Source organism: Haliotis rubra, unplaced genomic scaffold, assembly GCF_003918875.1.
Source record: "Haliotis rubra isolate DU_JTF1 unplaced genomic scaffold, ASM391887v1 Scf322, whole genome shotgun sequence".
NCBI lineage: Eukaryota > Metazoa > Mollusca > Gastropoda > Lepetellida > Haliotidae > Haliotis > Haliotis rubra.
Window position 1 is genome coordinate 263,309 of NW_025766994.1, and position 19,646 is coordinate 282,954.

The 19,646-nt window shown below is 40.6% G+C and overlaps 2 protein-coding genes across 2 annotated transcripts; both read right to left on the reverse strand.

Annotated features, from left to right (window-relative positions):
- Positions 1 to 4,909: 4,909 nt before the first annotated feature.
- On the reverse strand, positions 4,910 to 7,402 carry LOC124283842 (60S acidic ribosomal protein P2-like). The gene is made up of 3 exons (XM_046719871.1): positions 7,231 to 7,402; positions 6,590 to 6,655; positions 4,910 to 4,977 (listed from the first exon to the last, which is right to left on the reverse strand). The coding sequence occupies exons 1-3, from the start codon at positions 7,400 to 7,402 to the stop codon at positions 4,910 to 4,912; spliced, it is 306 nt and encodes a 101-aa protein (XP_046575827.1).
- Positions 7,403 to 14,822: 7,420 nt separating this feature from the next.
- LOC124283816 (60S acidic ribosomal protein P2-like) lies at positions 14,823 to 18,546 on the reverse strand. Its single transcript, XM_046719841.1, has 4 exons — positions 18,411 to 18,546; positions 15,833 to 16,005; positions 15,544 to 15,636; positions 14,823 to 14,939 (listed from the first exon to the last, which is right to left on the reverse strand). The coding sequence occupies exons 2-4, from the start codon at positions 16,002 to 16,004 to the stop codon at positions 14,869 to 14,871; spliced, it is 336 nt and encodes a 111-aa protein (XP_046575797.1). The 5' UTR covers position 16,005; positions 18,411 to 18,546; the 3' UTR covers positions 14,823 to 14,868.
- Between the last annotated feature and the right edge of the window lie 1,100 nt (positions 18,547 to 19,646).

Genomic DNA, 19,646 nt, shown 5'->3' on the forward strand with positions numbered 1-19,646 from the left:
AAGTAAATCATCCTGGTACACTGTCATGCAGACAGAAGTAAATCAACGCAGACTCAAGTACACTGGTCACTCAATCAGAACCAAACACATAAATCACGCAGACAGAAGTAAATCTGGTACACTGTCAGAGGAACCAAACAAGTAAATCCACGCAGACAGAGGTAAACCTGGTACACACTGTCAATGGAAACCAAACAAGTAAATCACGCAGACAGAAGTAAATCTGGTACACTGTCAGAGGAACCAAACAAGTAAATCACGCAGACAGAGGTAAACCCGGCACACGGTCAGTGGAACCAAACAGGTGAATCACGTAGACAGAAGTAAACCTGGTGCACTGTCAATGGAACCAAACAAGTAAATCATGCAGACAGAAGTAAATCTCGTACACTGTCAATGGAACCAAACACGTAAATCATGCAGACAGAAGTAAACCTGGTGCACTGTCAGAGGAACCAAACAAGTAAATCATGCAGACAGAAGTAAATCTCGTACACTGTCAATGGAACCAAACAAGTAAATCACGCAGACAGAAGTAAATCTGGTACACTGTCAGAGGAACCAAACAAGTAAATCACGCAGACAGAGTAAACCCGGCACACGGTCAGTGGAACCAAACAGGTGAATCACGTAGACAGAAGTAAACCTGGTGCACTGTCAATGGAACCAAACAAGTAAATCATGCAGACAGAAGTAAATCTCGTACACTGTCAATGGAACCAAACAAGTAAATCACGCAGACAGAAGCAAACCTGGTGCACTGTCAGAGGAACCAATCAAGTAAATCACACAGACAGAGGTAAACCTGGTACACTGTCAGAGGAACCAAACAGGTAAATCACACAGACAGAAGTAAATCTGGTACACTGTCAGAGGAACCAAACAGGTAAATCACACAGACAGAGGTAAACCTGGTACACTGTCAGAGGAACCAAACAGGTAAATCACACAGACAGAAGTAAACCTGGTACACTGTAAGAGGAACCAAACAGGTGAATCACGTAGACAGAAGTAAACCTGGTGCACTGTCAATGGAACCAAACAAGTAAATCATGCAGACAGAAGTAAATCTAGTACACTGTCAATGGAACCAAACACGTAAATCATGCAGACAGAAGTAAACCTGGTGCACTGTCAGAGGAACCAAACAAGTAAATCATGCAGACAGAAGTAAATCTCGTACACTGTCAATGGAACCAAACAAATCACGCAGACAGAAGTAAATCTGGTACACTGTCAGAGGAACCAAACAAGTAAATCACGCAGACAGAGGTAAATCTCGTACACTGTCAATGGAACCAAACAAGTAAATCACGCAGACAGAAGTAAATCTGGTACACTGTCAGAGGAACCAAACAAGTAAATCACGCAGACAGAGGTAAACCCGGCACACGGTCAGTGGAACCAAACAGGTGAATCACGCAGACAGAAGTAAACCTGGTGCACTGTCAATGGAACCAAACAAGTAAATCATGCAGACAGAAGTAAATCTCGTACACTGTCAATGGAACCAAACACGTAAATCACGCAGACAGAAGTAAACCTGGTACACTGTCAGAGGAACCAAACAAGTAAATCACGCAGACAGAAGTAAATCTCGTACACTGTCAATGGAACCAAACAAGTAAATCACGCAGACAGAAGTAAATCTGGTACACTGTCAGAGGAACCAAACAAGTAAATCACGCAGACAGAGGTAAACCCGGCACACGGTCAGTGGAACCAAACAGGTGAATCACGTAGACAGAAGTAAACCTGGTGCACTGTCAATGGAACCAAACAAGTAAATCATGCAGACAGAAGTAAATCTGGTACACTGTCAATGGAGGAACCAAACAAGTAAATCACGCAGACAGAAGTAAACCTGGTACACTGTCAGAGGAACCAAACAAGTAAATCACGCAGACAGAAGTAAACCTGGTACACTGTCAGTGGAACCAAACAAGTAAATCACGCAGACAGAAGTAAACCTGGTGCACTGTCAGAGGAACCAAACAAGTAAATCACGCAGACAGAAGTAAACCTGGTACACTGTTAATGGAACCAAACAAGTAAATCACGCAGACAGAAGTAAACCTGGTGCACTGTCAATGGAACCAAACAAGTAAATCACGCAGACAGAAGTAAATCTGGTACACTGTCAATGGAACCAAACAAGTAAATCACACAGACAGAAGTAAATCTGGTACACTGTCAATGGAACCAAACAAGTAAATCATGCAGACAGAAGTAAACCTGGTGCACTGTCAGAGGAACCAAACAAGTAAATCACGCAGACAGACGTAAACCTGGTACACTGTCAGTGGAACCAAACAGGTAAATCACGCAGACAGAAGTAAACCTGGTGCACTGTCAGAGGAACCAAAGAAGTAAATCACACAGAAGTAAACCTGGTGCTCTGTCAGAGGACCAATCATGTAAATCACACAGACAGAAGTAAATCTGGTGCACTGTCAGAGGAACCAAACAAGTAAATCACACAGACAGAAGTAAACCTGGTGCACTGTCAGAGGAACCAAACAAGTAAATCACGCAGACAGAAGTAAAACCTGGTGCACTGTCAGAGGAACCAAACAAGTAAATCACACAGACAGAAGTAAACCTGGTGCACTGTCAGAGGAACCAAACAAGTAAATCACGCAGACAGAAGTAAACCTGGTGCACTGTCAGAGGAACCAAACAAGTAAATCACACAGACAGAAGTAAATCTGGTGCACTGTCAGAGGAACCAAACAAGTAAATCACACAGACAGAAGTAAACCTGGTGCACTGTCAGAGGAACCAAACAAGTAAATCACGCAGACGGAAGTAAACAGGATTTTGTGATCTCCACTGAAATATCATTCCGATGAATATATCATGCTGATAATCGTGTCTTGTTTGTAATTTATGAAGTTATCTCTATTAAACTGTGTACACATTCCACAGTCTGGTTGCTCTCTGTTGGTTTTCCTTGGTAGGCCTGAGACTCAATTTCCTTCTTCATAGCATTACCCGTGAAGATCCGACTTAGAACTGGTCTTTAGTAACCCATGCTTGTCGTAAGAGGCGACTAACGGGATCAGGTGGTCAGGCTCGCTGACTTGGTTGACACATGTCATCGTATCCCAATTGTGTAGTACGATGCTCATGCTGTTATTGTCTGGTCTAGACTCGATTATTTATAGACCACCGCCATATAGCTGGTATATTGCTGAGTGCGGTGTTACACAACAATCAATCAATCTTCATAGCATCATGTGTTCCCGTGACAAACAACAAACATATATCTGTCTATTTATACTCTCACTGTTCATGAAGGCAGGCTAGAGCCCAAGAAGTGTCCATTACAAAAATGAAAAATACATTCACCTACGACACATTGTAATACAGAAACAAACATTACGGAGTAGTAGACCGGGAGGTTGAGCTTGTTGATATGTTGTCATGTTGTCATGGAAATGAAAAGTTGTTTGTGAAACTACAAACCTCACTTGGGGCAACGTGTATCTTGCTTTACATTACTTTGATTAGAGCGTATTATGTTATATCACACTACTGAATGTAATATATCATGTTATACCACATTATCGAATGAAATATATCATGTCATAACCCACTAATGAGTGCAATATCCCATGTTTTACCACACTGTTGAGTGTAAATATATCATGTTACACCACACTATTGAAAGTAATATATCATGTTACACCACACTATTGAATGTAACACATCATGTTATATCACACTACTGAATGTAATGTCATGTTATACCACACTATTGAGTGTAAATATATCATGTTATACCACATTATTGAAAGTAATATATCATGTTACACAACACTATTGAATGTAACACATCATGTTATATCACACTACTGAATGTAATATGTCATGTTATACCACACTATTGACTGCAATGTCATGTTCTACCACACTATTGTGAGTAATATATCATGTTCTACCACAATATTGTAATATATCATGTTATACCACACTATTGTGTGTAACATATCATAATATATCACACCATTATGTGTAATGTCATGTTATACCATACTATTGAGTGTAATATATCATGTTATACCACACTATTGTGTAATATATATCATGTTATACCACACTAATGAGTGTAATATGTTATGCTATACCATACTACTGAGTGTAATGTATCATGTTATACCACACTTTTGTGTAATATATCATGTTATCCCACACTAATGAGTGTAATATGTTATGTTATACCATACTACTGAGCGTAATATATCATGTTATACCACACTTTTGTGTAATATATCATGTTATACCACACTAATGAGTGTAATATGTTATGTTATACCATACTACTGAGCGTAATATATCATGTTATACCACACTAATGAGTGTAATATGTTATGTTATACCATACTACTGAGCGTAATATATCATGTTATACCACACTATTGTGTGTAATATATTATGCTGTATATCATATATCATGTTATACGACACACTGAGTGACATACACTATGTTTTACAACACATCGTGTTTCACATTCTACCTCACATTGAATGGGACATGCAGAGAAGAATATGATATACCACACGGTAAGATATAACGTATGCCATACCATTATGCGGTTATGTCTTCACAAACAAGTAATGTCACAAGAGGACGGATTCAACGAAACAGTCTAAAACTGTCAAAACTGATTCACTGAATTGAATAAAATCATTCTATCAAACTTTTCAACCAATTCGAAGAGATTCTGCAATTTTGTTGTGGCTAAAATTGTCGTTGGTTTGGAAAATTCAGTTTCACAATTCCTTCTACACCATTCATGGGACAATGTATGCTGCACGCGGTGAACACTGCTCGTCGGCCCACGTTGCCATGTTCATATTTGTTGACGATGCTGTTGTTACCCTCGGTTACAACGTCACGTGATGTTCAGTCGAAAAGGGAGATAAGTCCTCCGTCAGAGTCGGAGTCAGAATCATCATCTGCTGGCTTATCTTCTGCGGAAACAAGAATAAGACATACTCCTGTAATCAAATGAAACTAAACCAAAGGGCCACAACAAATTGTCCATTTTCTTTATCGGAATCGATGACTAGACACTGCAGCCATATTTGACACATAACAAATCAGATTATTTGCATATAAAATCCAATGTAAATAAATGGTGAAATATGACAATTCCGAAAAGGAAAAGTGACCAATCGATTACCTAATGAATACGAACCAGTGAAGTTCCGGGTTAGAATTGGTCTTCAGCAAACCATGACTGTTGTAACGTGTGGTCAGTCTCACTGATACAGAGTTTATATAGAATTACATATGAATATAAGTGTCTAATTAAATTCAGTTTGTACTCAGGAACCAGAAACATGTAACATATGTTAATTCCATTAGGATTCGAACCCAAACTCTCAAAAGTCACGCACCTATCCTAGTCTTTTCGCTGAAAGCTATGGTTTGCTGAGTGGGGTATATCACTGTCTTTTCGTGCTGGCGATTAGGTGCCTGACAGCACTTTCTTCAACGGAGTGAAGGAACAAGAATAGGCAGAAATTAAAAAGAAATATCATATTGCCAAATTCTACCATTAAACTGTTGAAGATTATTTATCTTATCTGCCGTCGCTACTGTTACACCTTTCGTAACATTTATTCTTAAACACTCACTTCTGATGTAACGAGTGAATGAAAGCAAGAGATAACTTTCAATATGGCGGATTCAACAAGAATATTTAGAGTTATCTCCCCTGTTCCTTCACTCTGTTGAACCGAAAGCCAGCAGGGGTAATGGAGGCGAAGAACGATTTGATATGCCAGGAGTGGCGCTTAAAACGTTAAACAAAATATATGTTACGTGAGTAATTATTAAATATGAGGTTGAAAATTTGAGTGCACACCCCTGTGAGGAAATGGGTGTCTACCTTTGGTGGTGGCGATATTTTGTTTTGACATTAAATATATTTTTCGAACCTTCGCTCGCTTCGCTCGCATATAAAAAGACTGGTCATTTTTTTCTCTCTGTTCCGCAACCCTATTTGCGCTATAGTTTGCCTGTGGTTAAATATAGGAAGAACTGACATCATCACCATGGAAAAATACCGTAACTGTTCTAATTGACGTTCTGACACTGTGGTCTGAGAGGAAACAACTCATGCGGAGCAACGCCCCATAACTGCCAGGATCTGCTGATAGTAGTTTCCAAACACAGCTCCTCATTGTGCGTGGTCTGCCATTTTTTATGTCCAAACGGGTTTTCCTCACATACTTGCCGTTCTGCATGCAGTGGAGCTTTCCACTCAAATTCAACTGCCCCGCTGTGATATAACTGTAATTGTGTTCAAAGCAGCGTTTGACTTACGCATACAATGGTTATAGACTGACTGACTGAGTTTGGTTTTACGCCGCTTTTAGCAATATTCCAGCAATATCACGGCGGGGGACACCAGAAATGGGCTTCACTCATTGTACCGATGTGGGGATTCCAACCTGGATCTTCGGCGTGACGAGCCAACGCTTTAACCACTAGACTACCCCACCACCCCCAACGGTTCTAGACAAGGAGCCATAATGGGTCTCACCTCTTCTCTTCCTTCTCCTCAGTGACACCGACGATTTGTCAGCGTCAGCAGCAACGCCAGCCCTGCCCCGAATGCTACAGTAGCCAGGCGTTCATTGCCTGCACGAAATGCAAAAACATACATTAGGATTTGTTATGTAAAGACACAATACCATTTAGAAAGTGGTCAAATGTAACATATGATTTGGACTGGTTAAGTTCACACTGAATTCTGTATTTTTCGATGAAATATCATAAGTGATTCTCTCACTGGTTAATATTGAGTGGCAACGATACTCGTGAAGATCCGGGCTAGAATCAGTCTTCAGCAACCCATTCGTAAGAGGCGACTAACGGAATGGGGTGGTCAGACTCGTTGACTTGGTTCATATATATCATTGTATGCCCATTTCGAAGATCGATGCTCATGATGTTGATCATTGGATTGCCTGGTTTAGGCTCTATTACTTACAGACCGCCGTTGTATACCTGGTTTGTTGCTGAGTGCGACGTTAAACAACAAACAAGACCAGGGTTCGATTCCCCACATGGCTACAACGTGCGACGCCCATTTCTGGTGTCCACCGCCGTGAAAAAGCGGTGTAAAACTAAACTCACTCACTCACAATCACAAACCACGGGAATCTGGAGAGAGCATGTAGTATTCGTGTTACATTTCACCCTTTCTAACTGACCTTGAGCAATGACCTCTTCGACGTCCTTCCCCTTCAGCTGGCTGATAACGAGGGCGAGTCGGTCTTCCTCGGCATCCACGCCGACGCTGTTGAGGATCTGTTTGATGTCCTTGGCGGAAGGATTCTCATTCCCCCCAAGTACCGCCAACAAGTATGCCGCCACGTACCGCATCCTGCAACAGACAGAGTCATTATGACCTACCTACGTCATGAGCAATTTAAATACGTATCTAGAGTCAGTCATGTTAAGTATTATCTACGTAGATGAAAGTATCTTCTACGTTGAAGTTAAGTAACATCTACGTAGATGGAAGTATCTTCTACGTTGAAGTTAAGTATCATCTACGTAGATGAAAGTATCTTCTACGTTGAAGTTAAGTATCATCTGCGTAGATGACAGTATCTTCTACGTTGAAGTTAAGTATCATCTGCGTAGATGAAAGTATCTTCTACGTTGAAGTTAAGTATCATCTGCGTACGTTGAAGTTAAGTATCATCTGCGTAGATGAAAGTTTCTTCAACGTTGAAGTTAAGTATCATCTACGTAGATGAAAGTATCTTCTACGTTGAAGTTAAGTATCATCTGCGTAGATGAAAGTATCTTCTACGTTGAAGTTAAGTATCATCTACGTAGATGAAAGTATCTTCTTCGTAGAAGTGAAGTATCATCTACGTAGATGAAAGTATCTTCTCCGTTGAAGTTAAGTATCATCTACGTAGATGAAAGGCTATCTCTCTACGTTGAAGTTAAGTATTATCATCTGCGTAGATGAAATTATCTTCTTCGTAGAAGTTAAGAATATCATCTACGTAGATGAAATATCTTCTCCGTTGAAGTTAAGTATCATCTACGTAGATGAAAGTATCTTCTACGTTGAAGTTAAAGACATCATCTGCGTAGATGAAAGTATCTTCTTCGTAGAAGTTAAGTATCATCTGGGTATTTGAAATTATATATCTTCTACGTAGAAGTTCTAGGTATCATCCACCTAGAAAATATCTTCTACGTAGAAGTTTGTAAGTGTAAGTATATTCAACAGAGATGTAAGTATCATTTACGTAGATGATAAAAATGTCGTAGACTGTGTCACTAATGAGCTTCCAAATTAGACTAAACAAATATACGCATCATGTAAGTGGGAGACGAATTCCGTGACGAGTATTTGGCATGCGGTCAACTTCTCTGGCGATAGGTGTATAAAGATATGCAAGACGATGGGCAATGTATCCTGTTTATAAAGCAACTTATCTTACCTCACACATCAATGTCGCTTTCTCATTGGCTGAGCGCTTTTCTATTATTTTCAGTGTACCCGGCTTACAAGCTTACAATGTACCTGGCTGTCAATGGCAACTCATTCTGTACTTCGTGGTAGTAATTCTTTTCTCGAATAACATTGAATCACTTATGATGTACGGAAATTACCGATGTTTTGCGAATGCAAATCGATGGAAGGGAGATAATTCTAAATCTGTCTTTCTTGTACCCGTGCTTCAAACAATTCAAAATTAACATTAAGGTGTTCGGTAAGATAAACACTATTAAGGTGTTCGGTAAGATAAATACGTTGTTCACTGGTTCCTCGGGGGGCATGGATCCTCGATGCTTGTCATGTACAAAATCAATTACCCCCCTCCCCTTCCCATAATTTCCGTATGTGTGTACAAATTGCTGCCCCCAGCTCAAAATGGGTGAAACACCCACCCCTGCCACACCCTTAAAATCATCATAAAATTCCCTTCATGTTAATCATGTTAAAGGGTGATCAGTGGTGGTTATCTCCCTTTGAACATGAAAACATTCACCTAATTTTTTTATATAGTGCGAGGTTGGTATTTTACGAATGCTTCATCAAATGTTAACCTGGTGCGATGACCAATTGTTTTCTGTCGAATGAATGAGTGAGTGAGTTTAGTTTGACGCCGCACTCAGCAATATTCCAGCTATATGGCGGCATTCTGTAAATAATCGAGTCTGGACCAAACAATCCAGTGATGAAGAGCACGAGCATCAATATACGCAATTGGGAACCAATGACATGCGTCAACCAAGTCAGCGAGCCTGACCACCCGATCCCGTTTGTCGCCTCTCACGACAAGCATGGGTTACTGAAGATCAGTTCTAACCCGGACCTTCACGGGTCTCTGTCGAATGAAAATAATGCAGGTTCTAAAGTAGAATTTCCAATGATCAGTATTGAGGACACACTGTATACATTCCAACCCTGTTAATCCCTAGTAATAGCTATCTGTTTACCCTTTCATTTGCCCTCTCTGAATCCCCTCACATCAATAGGGATTCAGTGTGAGAATATGTCTTCTGTAACCCATGCTTGTCGTAAAAGGCGATTAATAGGATCGGGTGGTCCGGTTCGCTGACTTTGTTGACATGTGTCATCGTATTCCATAGGGGTGGGTATTGCCGGGAATTTTCGTATTGTGATATATTGCGATGCGAAAGCATGTATTGCGATATGTATTGCAATATATTGCAAGAATTATTTTTAACCAAAAAAACTACTTATAATCGAGTTAATGTTTGATCTGTAAAGCAAAAACACAACAAAATCAAAATGCTTGATTAGGCTTTAATGAAAACATTTAATCATGACCATATAAATGTAAATAATGTTTCGCACAAATGAAACAAGGAAAGGAACAATTTAAAAAACGGAAATATCCGAAGATTTCCGAGTGTTACCAAGTTTTCCGAATGCATGTCAAAATACCGGTTTTCGATCAGCATATCGCAATACGTATCGTTTTCATGTCTGAATCGGTAATTACCGGTAAACCGGTTATATTGCGCAGCCCTAGAATTCCAGCTGCGTAGATTAATGCTCATCATGCCAGTCACTGGATTGTCTGGTTTGGATTCAGAATTTTACAGACCGCCGTCGCACAGCTGGACTATTCCTGAGCGAATGGTGCTTTAATCAAGAGTGAGTGAGTATGGTTTTAGCAATATTCCAGCAGTATCACGACGGGGAAGACTAGAAATAGGCTTGCTTTAGTCAAGAACCAAATGAGGTCGAAGAGCAATTATAAGTGGTATCATCAGTCTGTGAGCTTATCAAAATACAAAACAGGAAACAAGGAAATTTTTGCCAGGACCTCCTGATCATCATAACGGTTCAAATGTGAGTGAGTGAGTTTAGTTTGACGCCGCTTTTAGCAACATACCAGCAATATCACGGCTGTGCTTCACACATTGTAACCATGTGGGCAATCGAACCTGGGTATTCGGCGTGGCGAGCGAATGCTTCAACCACTAGGCTACCCCACCGCCCTCGGTTCAAATGAAAATGGCTCATAATTACTCCAATGATTGGTCGAAACACAGCTATAATTTACCGGACTGCCTCTGTGGTATTGTGGACACGGCGTCTGTTTTGGGAGTGGGAAGTTCGGGGTTCGATCCTGGTCGCCTCATACGAAAGGCGTCCGATGGTAATTGTTTCCCTGCTGCATGGCGCTCGGCATTACATATGCTGTCTGTGTGGGGTATCTGTGACAGACTGTGGCATGCCACCTCAGTGGGATAACAATAGGTAACCTGCAGTACGTCCGTACAAACACACTCGTACGCGTACGCACGCGCACACACAAATACATTAACAACCGTGCATAAATGTCGCCATAATGTGGCCTATACTGTTGAACGCGACAATAAATTTCCCTTCTAATTAACAATTCAGTACTCGGGGCATTCGATAGATTGCGTGACATTACACACTGTGCATGTTAGGGCCAAGTAACTTTACATTGACATGAAGCGGTCCAAATAGCAATCGGTGATAGCTTATCAGACAAGTCGAACAACTAAAGCACATAAAGGACGTGAATAGTTATACTGTTCCAACCCGGATGTACTTCTCACACACAAATACAACACCGGTGTGTGATATCAGTTCACGTACATTGACATGCCATTACTTGATAGGACCCGAATAGGAAATGTGTAGACGAGACGTCAATGCAGCAGTGTGAGATGTATGAAATAAACCAGAAATGTTACCAGCCCAAATGGAATTTAACCAGACCAGAGATGGTGAATTTACTCAGATGTATGGAATATCTAAAATAAATTACCAGACCATCGGGCTGCAAATTTTGATCGTCCGTCAGAAATCTAGCCCGTCTGGGTCGGTCGGACGGGCCTTATTTCATACACTGAGTTTAATGTCACACACTCCTCAATATTTCAGCTATGTGGCGGCTGTCCGTAAATAATCGAGTCTGGGCCAGACAATCCAGTGATTGACATCATGAGCATCGATCTACGCAACTGGGATACGATGACATGTGTCAACCAAGTCAGCGAGCGTGACCATTCGATCCCGTTAGTCACCTGTTACGACAAGCATTAGCTGCAGAAGACTAATTCTAACCCGAATCTACACGGACTAGATGGAGAAGCGTTCATATTTCATAAAACCATTGGTGTTAGATCGCGACTGGGAGGCGTTCCGTTTCGTGCAATATATCCCGTTCTAATCATCCACGGTCAAGCATATCGAATCCCGAAACAAACCCGTGTTCGGTTTCACGAACCCTTTCGCAAAACCATTTTCTTCCGCAAGTTATTCAAAGAGCACAAAACACTACCTCGGTGTCTTGCGACAATCAAACCAAATTAATGAGTCGACCTCTGCAAGGTTAAACTATGGTACAACAAGTAATCCCGTAACGATCGACATTAGCATAGCCATAAGATGCGTTGTTCCTGCTGCAGTATATTGATCCGTTTTACCGACCTACCTTCCTCAGAACGTTGGGAATACTCGGATTCGGCTCAATCTCCTTCTGTCCCGACTATCCTTCAGCGCAATGCAGTAATAAGAGACTCGCGGTATTTATAACCAAATAGCATTGCACCACCACGATACAACAACGACTGGCTTACCTACGGTTATGCAAAAAGCGGGAAGAGTTATCTCCCTTCCGTGATATTATGTTCGTGGCTCGTTGCCAAATGTGCAGAACGTTTTTCCTCCGCCTGAACATAGGTTACATTGTGTATCGATTGAGTGTTGATATGTAGTGACTTGTTTATACATGACTGATGTTACAATAGATATCGAGAAACCAGCATTGAACGGCGTGTTCAGACGTGCGTTAAACCTTTAAATAATGTAGACCGATTTTCGTGGTGTTGTTAAATCAGAATACATGTGGGCGACTTCTTTGTATTAGCCAGCATGAGCAGATTGGAGATGCATAGGCGGATCCAGAGGGGGTGGGGTGTGCAGGGTGCACACACACACACCCTTGTGCTGAAAGTTTGTTAACCTGCTTTTCTCAATTGTTTTCACGCACACACCTCTTTCTCAAAAAGCTGTATCCGCCCCTGCAGATGGGACCGATCTCTGGGTCACGTACAAAATGTATTGGTCGAGGAGAACCAAGTGAGTTTAGTTTTACGCCGCACTCAGCAATATTCAAGCTATATGGCGGCGGTCTGTAAATATTCGAGTCTGGACCAGACAATCCAGTGATCAACAGCATGAGCATCGATCTGCAGAATTGGGAACTGATGACATGTGTCAACCAAGCCAGCGAGCCTGACCACCCTATCCCGTTAGTCGCCTCTTACGACAAGCATGGGTTACTGAAGGTTCATTCTAACCCGGATGTTCACGGGTAGAGCGAAGATGAGTTGAAGGGAGATGAAATAGGTTTTACCGTGGTGTTCAGGATTATTGCATAAATAATCTCTGACTGTTCTAGTAGGTTTCACAGAGATACCCAATGAAATAACATCGTTTATCACACGTCGCAAAGTTGACTCCAAGCCGGCCAGTCCTTCATCTCCTTAATGACGAACATCAGGCTAGGAAACAAAAAGTACCACGTTTTGATACAAGGCGGCCCTCAGACAATCCACTGCCGCAGGCGGTTGAGTCTTTGAATTAAGAGATATGTCACATGGGTGAGTTAATAACCGAGAATAAACAACAGGCTTGCTGGAATTACTAATTGTATCCCGAGTTGTCATGAGTGAACGTAAGCCCTAAGCCTCTAACTTATTGACACACCACCTTGATTTAGCTGGAGCATAGCGGACTGCGGCGTAGATCTAACGAGAGTGAGCGAGTATGGTGTTGCTTCACTGCCTCATTCGTTTGTGCAATGTGTAGTTGATGGATATGTTATCTTCCAAAATTATCTTTATCAGTTGATTAAGGGTAAGTGTGGGGGCGGTTTAGCTTTTTAGGTTTGGTTGTCGCTTAACGCGGCACTTGGCAACATTCCAGCTATATGGTGTCGGTCTGTAATTAATCGAATCTGACCAATAACAATCCAGTGACCAACAGCATGAGCTGTATGGTTTTACACCCTTTTAGCAACATTCCAGCAATATAACGGCAGTTGACACCAGAAATGGGCTTCACACATTGTAACCTCGTGGGGAATCGAACCGGGTCTTCAGCGTAACAGGCCAACGCTTTAACTACTGGTCCATCACACACCCAATCCCCTCTTTAAAGTAATCAAGTCACAAAATTGAGTGACTGACAACATAAGCAACATGACATGCCCTCCTAATGGCACCTGGGGAACCATCCCAACGTGTGCTCCAACTTTGCAGTTACATGGCAGTGGAGTTTGACATTTTCTCTGTACTCATCAGAGGCAACAAATAAGAGCAGCGCTGATAAATAGTGGTCCGATATTCACAGGAAGCGTGATAAGAGATAACACCCTTGTTGTTCACAAATGTATCATCTTCCCTGTCATTTCTGGAAGCAACTGTTCCTGGAGACTGGATGTATTGACCCCAAGTGTGATACTGAAGCGACTCTGGATTTTACCAAAGGTTGTATGGCTAAAAATAACTAGCATCATAAGTATATAGTCACAGACTGGGTCTTCCAGTACTGTTCCAAATTCATGGGCCAATTTCGAAGACATTTGGCAGAAATTTTAGATGTATTGCAGGGCCTATTACCAGTATTTAATGTGCCAGTCTGACAGATGTATTCTAGTTGTGATTGTAAACCAGAAACTGTTTCAACATAATTCTTTTTCAATCAATAATTGGGTAGCACCTATTTCATTTTGTGTTTAATTTTGAGTATCACCTTGAAAGGAATGCAACATATCTCCATGTTGCAGGCGCCATGAGCGGATACATATAGCCAATCTTCCACACTTTAACTTTATTAAAATACTTCTAAGGTCAAAAAGGATTTCAAAGACTATCTGACATTCCAAATTCACTTTCATCAGGGTTTCATAAATTACTTCAAATTTGATAATATTCAAAACATCATTTAAGGTACAACTTTCACTTCTACATAAATTTGGTAAATCTACTCAGGAGTGCGAGGATATACAAAACCGTTGAGCCCCATGAAACAGGGACAGATTCAACAGCAGTGTTTCGTATGCTGCTGGAATTTGGCCTCCATAGCTAGAGTGAACGAGTGAATTCAGTTTTACGCTGTTTTTAGCAAATATTCCAGCATTATCTCAGTCGGGGGACACCAGAAATGGGCTTCACACAAACAACTCGCGTAGGGAATCGAACCATGGCTCCATAGCCACAGTATGCTACACATGTTCTTAAGCATGAAAAACACAAGAGATTTTGGTGGTTTGTTTTTTTACTTGAGTAAAATATACATTTAGGTTTTAGTCGAAGAGTCCGAAGCCCATGTCCTCGTCTTCTGACTCTGACTCTTCCTTCTTTTCCTCTTTCTTTGCTGAAAAGAAAGAAACATTTGTCAGTATAATATTATGCAAGTAATGATATCAGGGAATCTAGATAACAATGTAATCTTTCTATTTCACATTTTTAAAAAAGCTTTGAATGGCTGTTGTATAGTTTCTTGGAATTCTGCAATATCATGGTAAGAGTAGTTTTGTTCAGTTTGTTGTACTCAGCAATATTCAAGATGTATGATGGCAATCTGGACCAGAAAATCCAGTTATTGACACAAGCATCAATCTGCACAAATAGGATACAATTTATAACATGCGTCAGTGAGCATGACCACCCGATCCGATCACGTTAGTCGCCTCTTGTGACAAGCATGGGTTGTTAAGAAACTTCTAACCCAGATCTACATGGGTATGATGGAGGTTGTGTGGGGAGTCTGGAATCTGCATCAAAACGTCGCACTCATGTAATTTAAGAAGTAGTCATCCGTAAGTTCAGTATTGTACTTCCCAATTTTTAAAATGTCACTCAAAGAATTGATAGGGACAATGGAATATTTCATACTGTGAGACAGCCAGGGACAAGAGCTCATTGACAACAGCTGATATTAACATGTTATTTTCAAAATGTACAATGACGATGGTTACCTTCAGCAGCACCACCAGCTGCAGGCGCGGCACTGCCAGCTCCTCCAGCGGCAGCAACACCACCTGTTGGCACCGAGGCTAGCTTCTTCTGGCCTGAAATAACATTGTATGACCTGTTAGTTCCCTTTCTGGTAACCTGACATTTTATGTCTTCAGTGGGTGCATTGCACACAAACATCACATTCAATTATCTATACAATTACTTTTTCATAGTCACATCCATATTTCAAGGAACGCAGTGGTGGAATATCACTGGCATTTGATCGAAAACACTTGTCAGATTAACTACCTTCTTCAATGAGCTCTTCAATGTTCTTCCCCTTCAGCTCACTGATCACTTTGGTGATCTTGTCTTTCTCGACCTCGATACCAACACTGCCGAGAATTTTTTCAATGTCTGCAGCAGATGGGTTGTTGCTGCCACCAAGGTTGGCTAGCAAGTAAGCGGCCACGTAACGCATTCTGAAAACAAGAAACCAGTTCATCACAACTACCACCAATACTCAAGGCATAATGAACTCTGACAAAATAATGTTAATCCTCTCGGCTAGTTTCAGCCACTAATCTCAATTTTCTCAAAGTCAGTTAAGCCCATACTCAGCCAGCTGAACAAGTCTTATTGACATTCTCTGCAGATACCTTTCCAATGCAGAGGTTTTGTGATCATTCACAAGAAGCAATTTTTACGAGGAATTATTTTTATATTAGCTTTGGGTGTATGAACAGGGGAAAGAGCTTTCATTTAGTCCAAACCTGATTCTGATTTAACTCTCAAGTGTCTTATTATAGACAATGGGTAAGATTTCTTCCCGTTCTCCCATCCCAAATAATATTTAAAAATTATATATACTAAAATGATTAAGAAAACTTAACACAACAATTACTAGATAACTCACAAAAATGACTAAAAGTCCAAAATTGAAGTTAGGGTTAGGGGAACGGAATGAACTCGGCTAGAATGCACTTTACCGGGCGCAGCCCTCGCTGCTCCCTCTACGATCCTTAGGGTTAGGTTATGGCATTCGTTACGATCCTTAGGGTTAGGGTTTAGGGTTAGGCACCCTTTACGATCCTTAGGGGTTAGGGTTAGGGAAACCCTGCAGCGCTAATTAATCTGAAAAAGTGCGCCCGGTAAAGTGCAGTACTCCCAGGAACTCTTTCCATATATTATATACCAGATACTGTCTCTGTAGATAATAAATGTATCACTCCTAAAACGGCTCGGAAACTAGTAGTAAAGATTTCACGCCATACGTCATGTATGCCACTCTACATCACCCACGATAAACAGGTCGGGGGAGAACCGCAAAACGACCTATAATAGTTAGATGGAGCTATAGTAGTTCAAACGAGCTATATGCCTAAAGGTCGATCGAGCTATAATAGCACATAAATGGAAGAGGCCCTTTAAGAACAACTTTCCGCACTGCGGTCATGGCATTGCTACACACGACTGGAATCGTCTTACCCATATTTGAAGCGACTTGCACCACAAACCCGAGCGTTTGTGATATATGAGCTGCTAAACTACCTAACCCTATGGACAGTTACACTTGGGAGACAATATAACACACCTGAAAACTGAAAATATACCCCAAAACTTGAGTCCCACCACGCGAACAGCTGAACTTGACGATTGCATGACTTCCGGTTTGGAAATAGTACTGTTACACGTATTTTTGTTTTCCACTACCGTTAGACTAATAAACAAAAACTATGCAAGCCCAGTGTGGGACACATTTATCCGTCGCGCGAATTCTGAATCTGTTACGTATTGATCAATAAATAAGGTCTATCCTTGTTTTGTATCGCATCTGGATGTGTTGTGAAATTGTTCGTGTATTTAGTAGTATGGTCATTGCAACTCTTCGGAAGTACTTGTCATTTGGTCACATTCACTCATTCCATGCAATATGTTATCACCATAATGTGTAATGCACTGACATACGGGTCAATTCTTGCATTTTACCCATTCCCAAGGAGGTAGTGTTCAACAAATTGAGTGCAGATAGTACTTATTGAAAAAATACACATTCAATATATTTATGAACATGTTGTGAATGTGTTGTTCTGCAATATAAGTACTATCTGAACTCAATTTGTTGAACACTATTGCCATGGCTTCGGATTCCATTGTGAATGGGTAAAATGCACGAATTTAGCCTTCTGTAAGTGCATTACACATTATGGTGATAACCAATCCAGGGTAACATATATATATCTTGCATGGAATGAGTGAATGTGACCAAATGACAAGTACTTCCGAAGAGTTGCAATGACCATACGACTAAATACACAAACAATTTCACAACACATCCAGATGCGATACAAAACAAGGATAGACCTTATTTATTGATCAATACGCAACAGATTCAGAATTCGCGCGACGGATAAATGTGTCCCACACTGGGCTTGCATAGTTTTTTTGTTTATTCGTCTAACGGTAGTGGAAAACAAAAAATACACGTGTAACGAGTACTATTTCCAAACCGGAAGTCATGCAATCGTCAAGTTCAGCTGTTCGCGAAGTGGGACTCCAAGTTTTGGGGTATATTTTCAGTTTTCAGGTGTGTTATATTGTCTCCCAAGTGTAACTGTCCATAGGGTTAGGTAGTTTAGCAGCTCATATATCACAAACGCTCGGGTTTGTGGTGCAAGTCGCTTCAAATATGGGTAAGACGATTCCAGTCGTGTGTAGCAATGCCATGACCGCAGTGCGGAAAGTTGTTCTTAAAGGGCCTCTTCCATTTATGTGCTATTATAGCTCGATCGACCTATAGGCATATAGCTCGTTTGAACTACTATAGGTCGTTTTGCGTGCCTAACCGAATACGATCTTGGTATTATTTCACCTGATATGTGCTTACTTTTAAGTCTTTCGTAGACACGAAACGTAGTGCACGCCTTGATGAGATATCGTCAATGGCGGAAAGGCCAGATCGAGGCTGGTGCGACGTCATATCCGGAATTCTCGGTCATTTTCGTATTCAGTTTTACTAATAGTTGATGTTTTACTGCCTCTTTTATCAGTTGGTGTCAAAGTGAAATGGATAATCCTTCTAACTATTGTTTACATATTTCATAACGAATCTCTCTTCTTTAAGCGGCCGAGATCGGAAAATCGGCTATACTCCCTTTTGTGAATAACTGTCTTCACCACTACGGCCTCATGACATGTTTTCACTCTTTCAGAAATTACTGATGTGTACAGTTGTAAAGATATTGTATCGTATATCAGTACGGTTTGTGAGACTAATATAAATAACTGAAGATACCTTAAAATAATTTCCGATATTCAAAGAAAAATGGCAGAGATATCAAGAAAACATATCCTAATATATCTAAATGTGCTTTAAGTATCAATAAAATAATTACAATCATATTGTACATAATCATATAAGCTTATTCAAGATATCTTAAAATCAAAATACACATCCACAAACGCATTACAGATATTATGATATTTCTAAAACCAAAATAAAGTTATCATTTATTATTTTGAGGATATCTTTACGACTTTATTTGGTCCGGGTTTTAGGCAGTTCCTATAGTAACTACAGGCCCACATATCGTGTGAATCATTCCTTAAAAAGAATAACATGATAAAGCCTGCTGATGTCTCCCCACTGTCGACTTACGTTTATTTTCCGTACAATCTGTGAAAGTCATTTAGAAGTTACAAACAAAAGGGAAAGCATTTGTGATATTTAGGAGTACATGCCTTAACATTTCTCATTCATCAGGTTATTTTGTTTCTCCTAATGTTTTACAACAATTTCTCAAATGCACGTGGTTGAATATTTGATAAAATATGTGTATCAGCAGAAACCATATTTAATGGTTTCTCGCCTAGATTCCGATAGTGACAATATCGTTGATGTTTGTTTTACGATGATGTCTGGAATCTGTACACATTCTAACTCTCCGACGACAATAGTAATCATCAGTAGAAGCTCACGAGATTAATCTTTATGCTGAAATACTGCCGATGTAACTTAAAACCTTAACTCACTCATATACCTGGTGCAGGATGCGGACCAATATTCTACCAAATATGTTTTCTACTGACTACAAGCAAGTTTCTCTGTTTCAGAAACAACAAT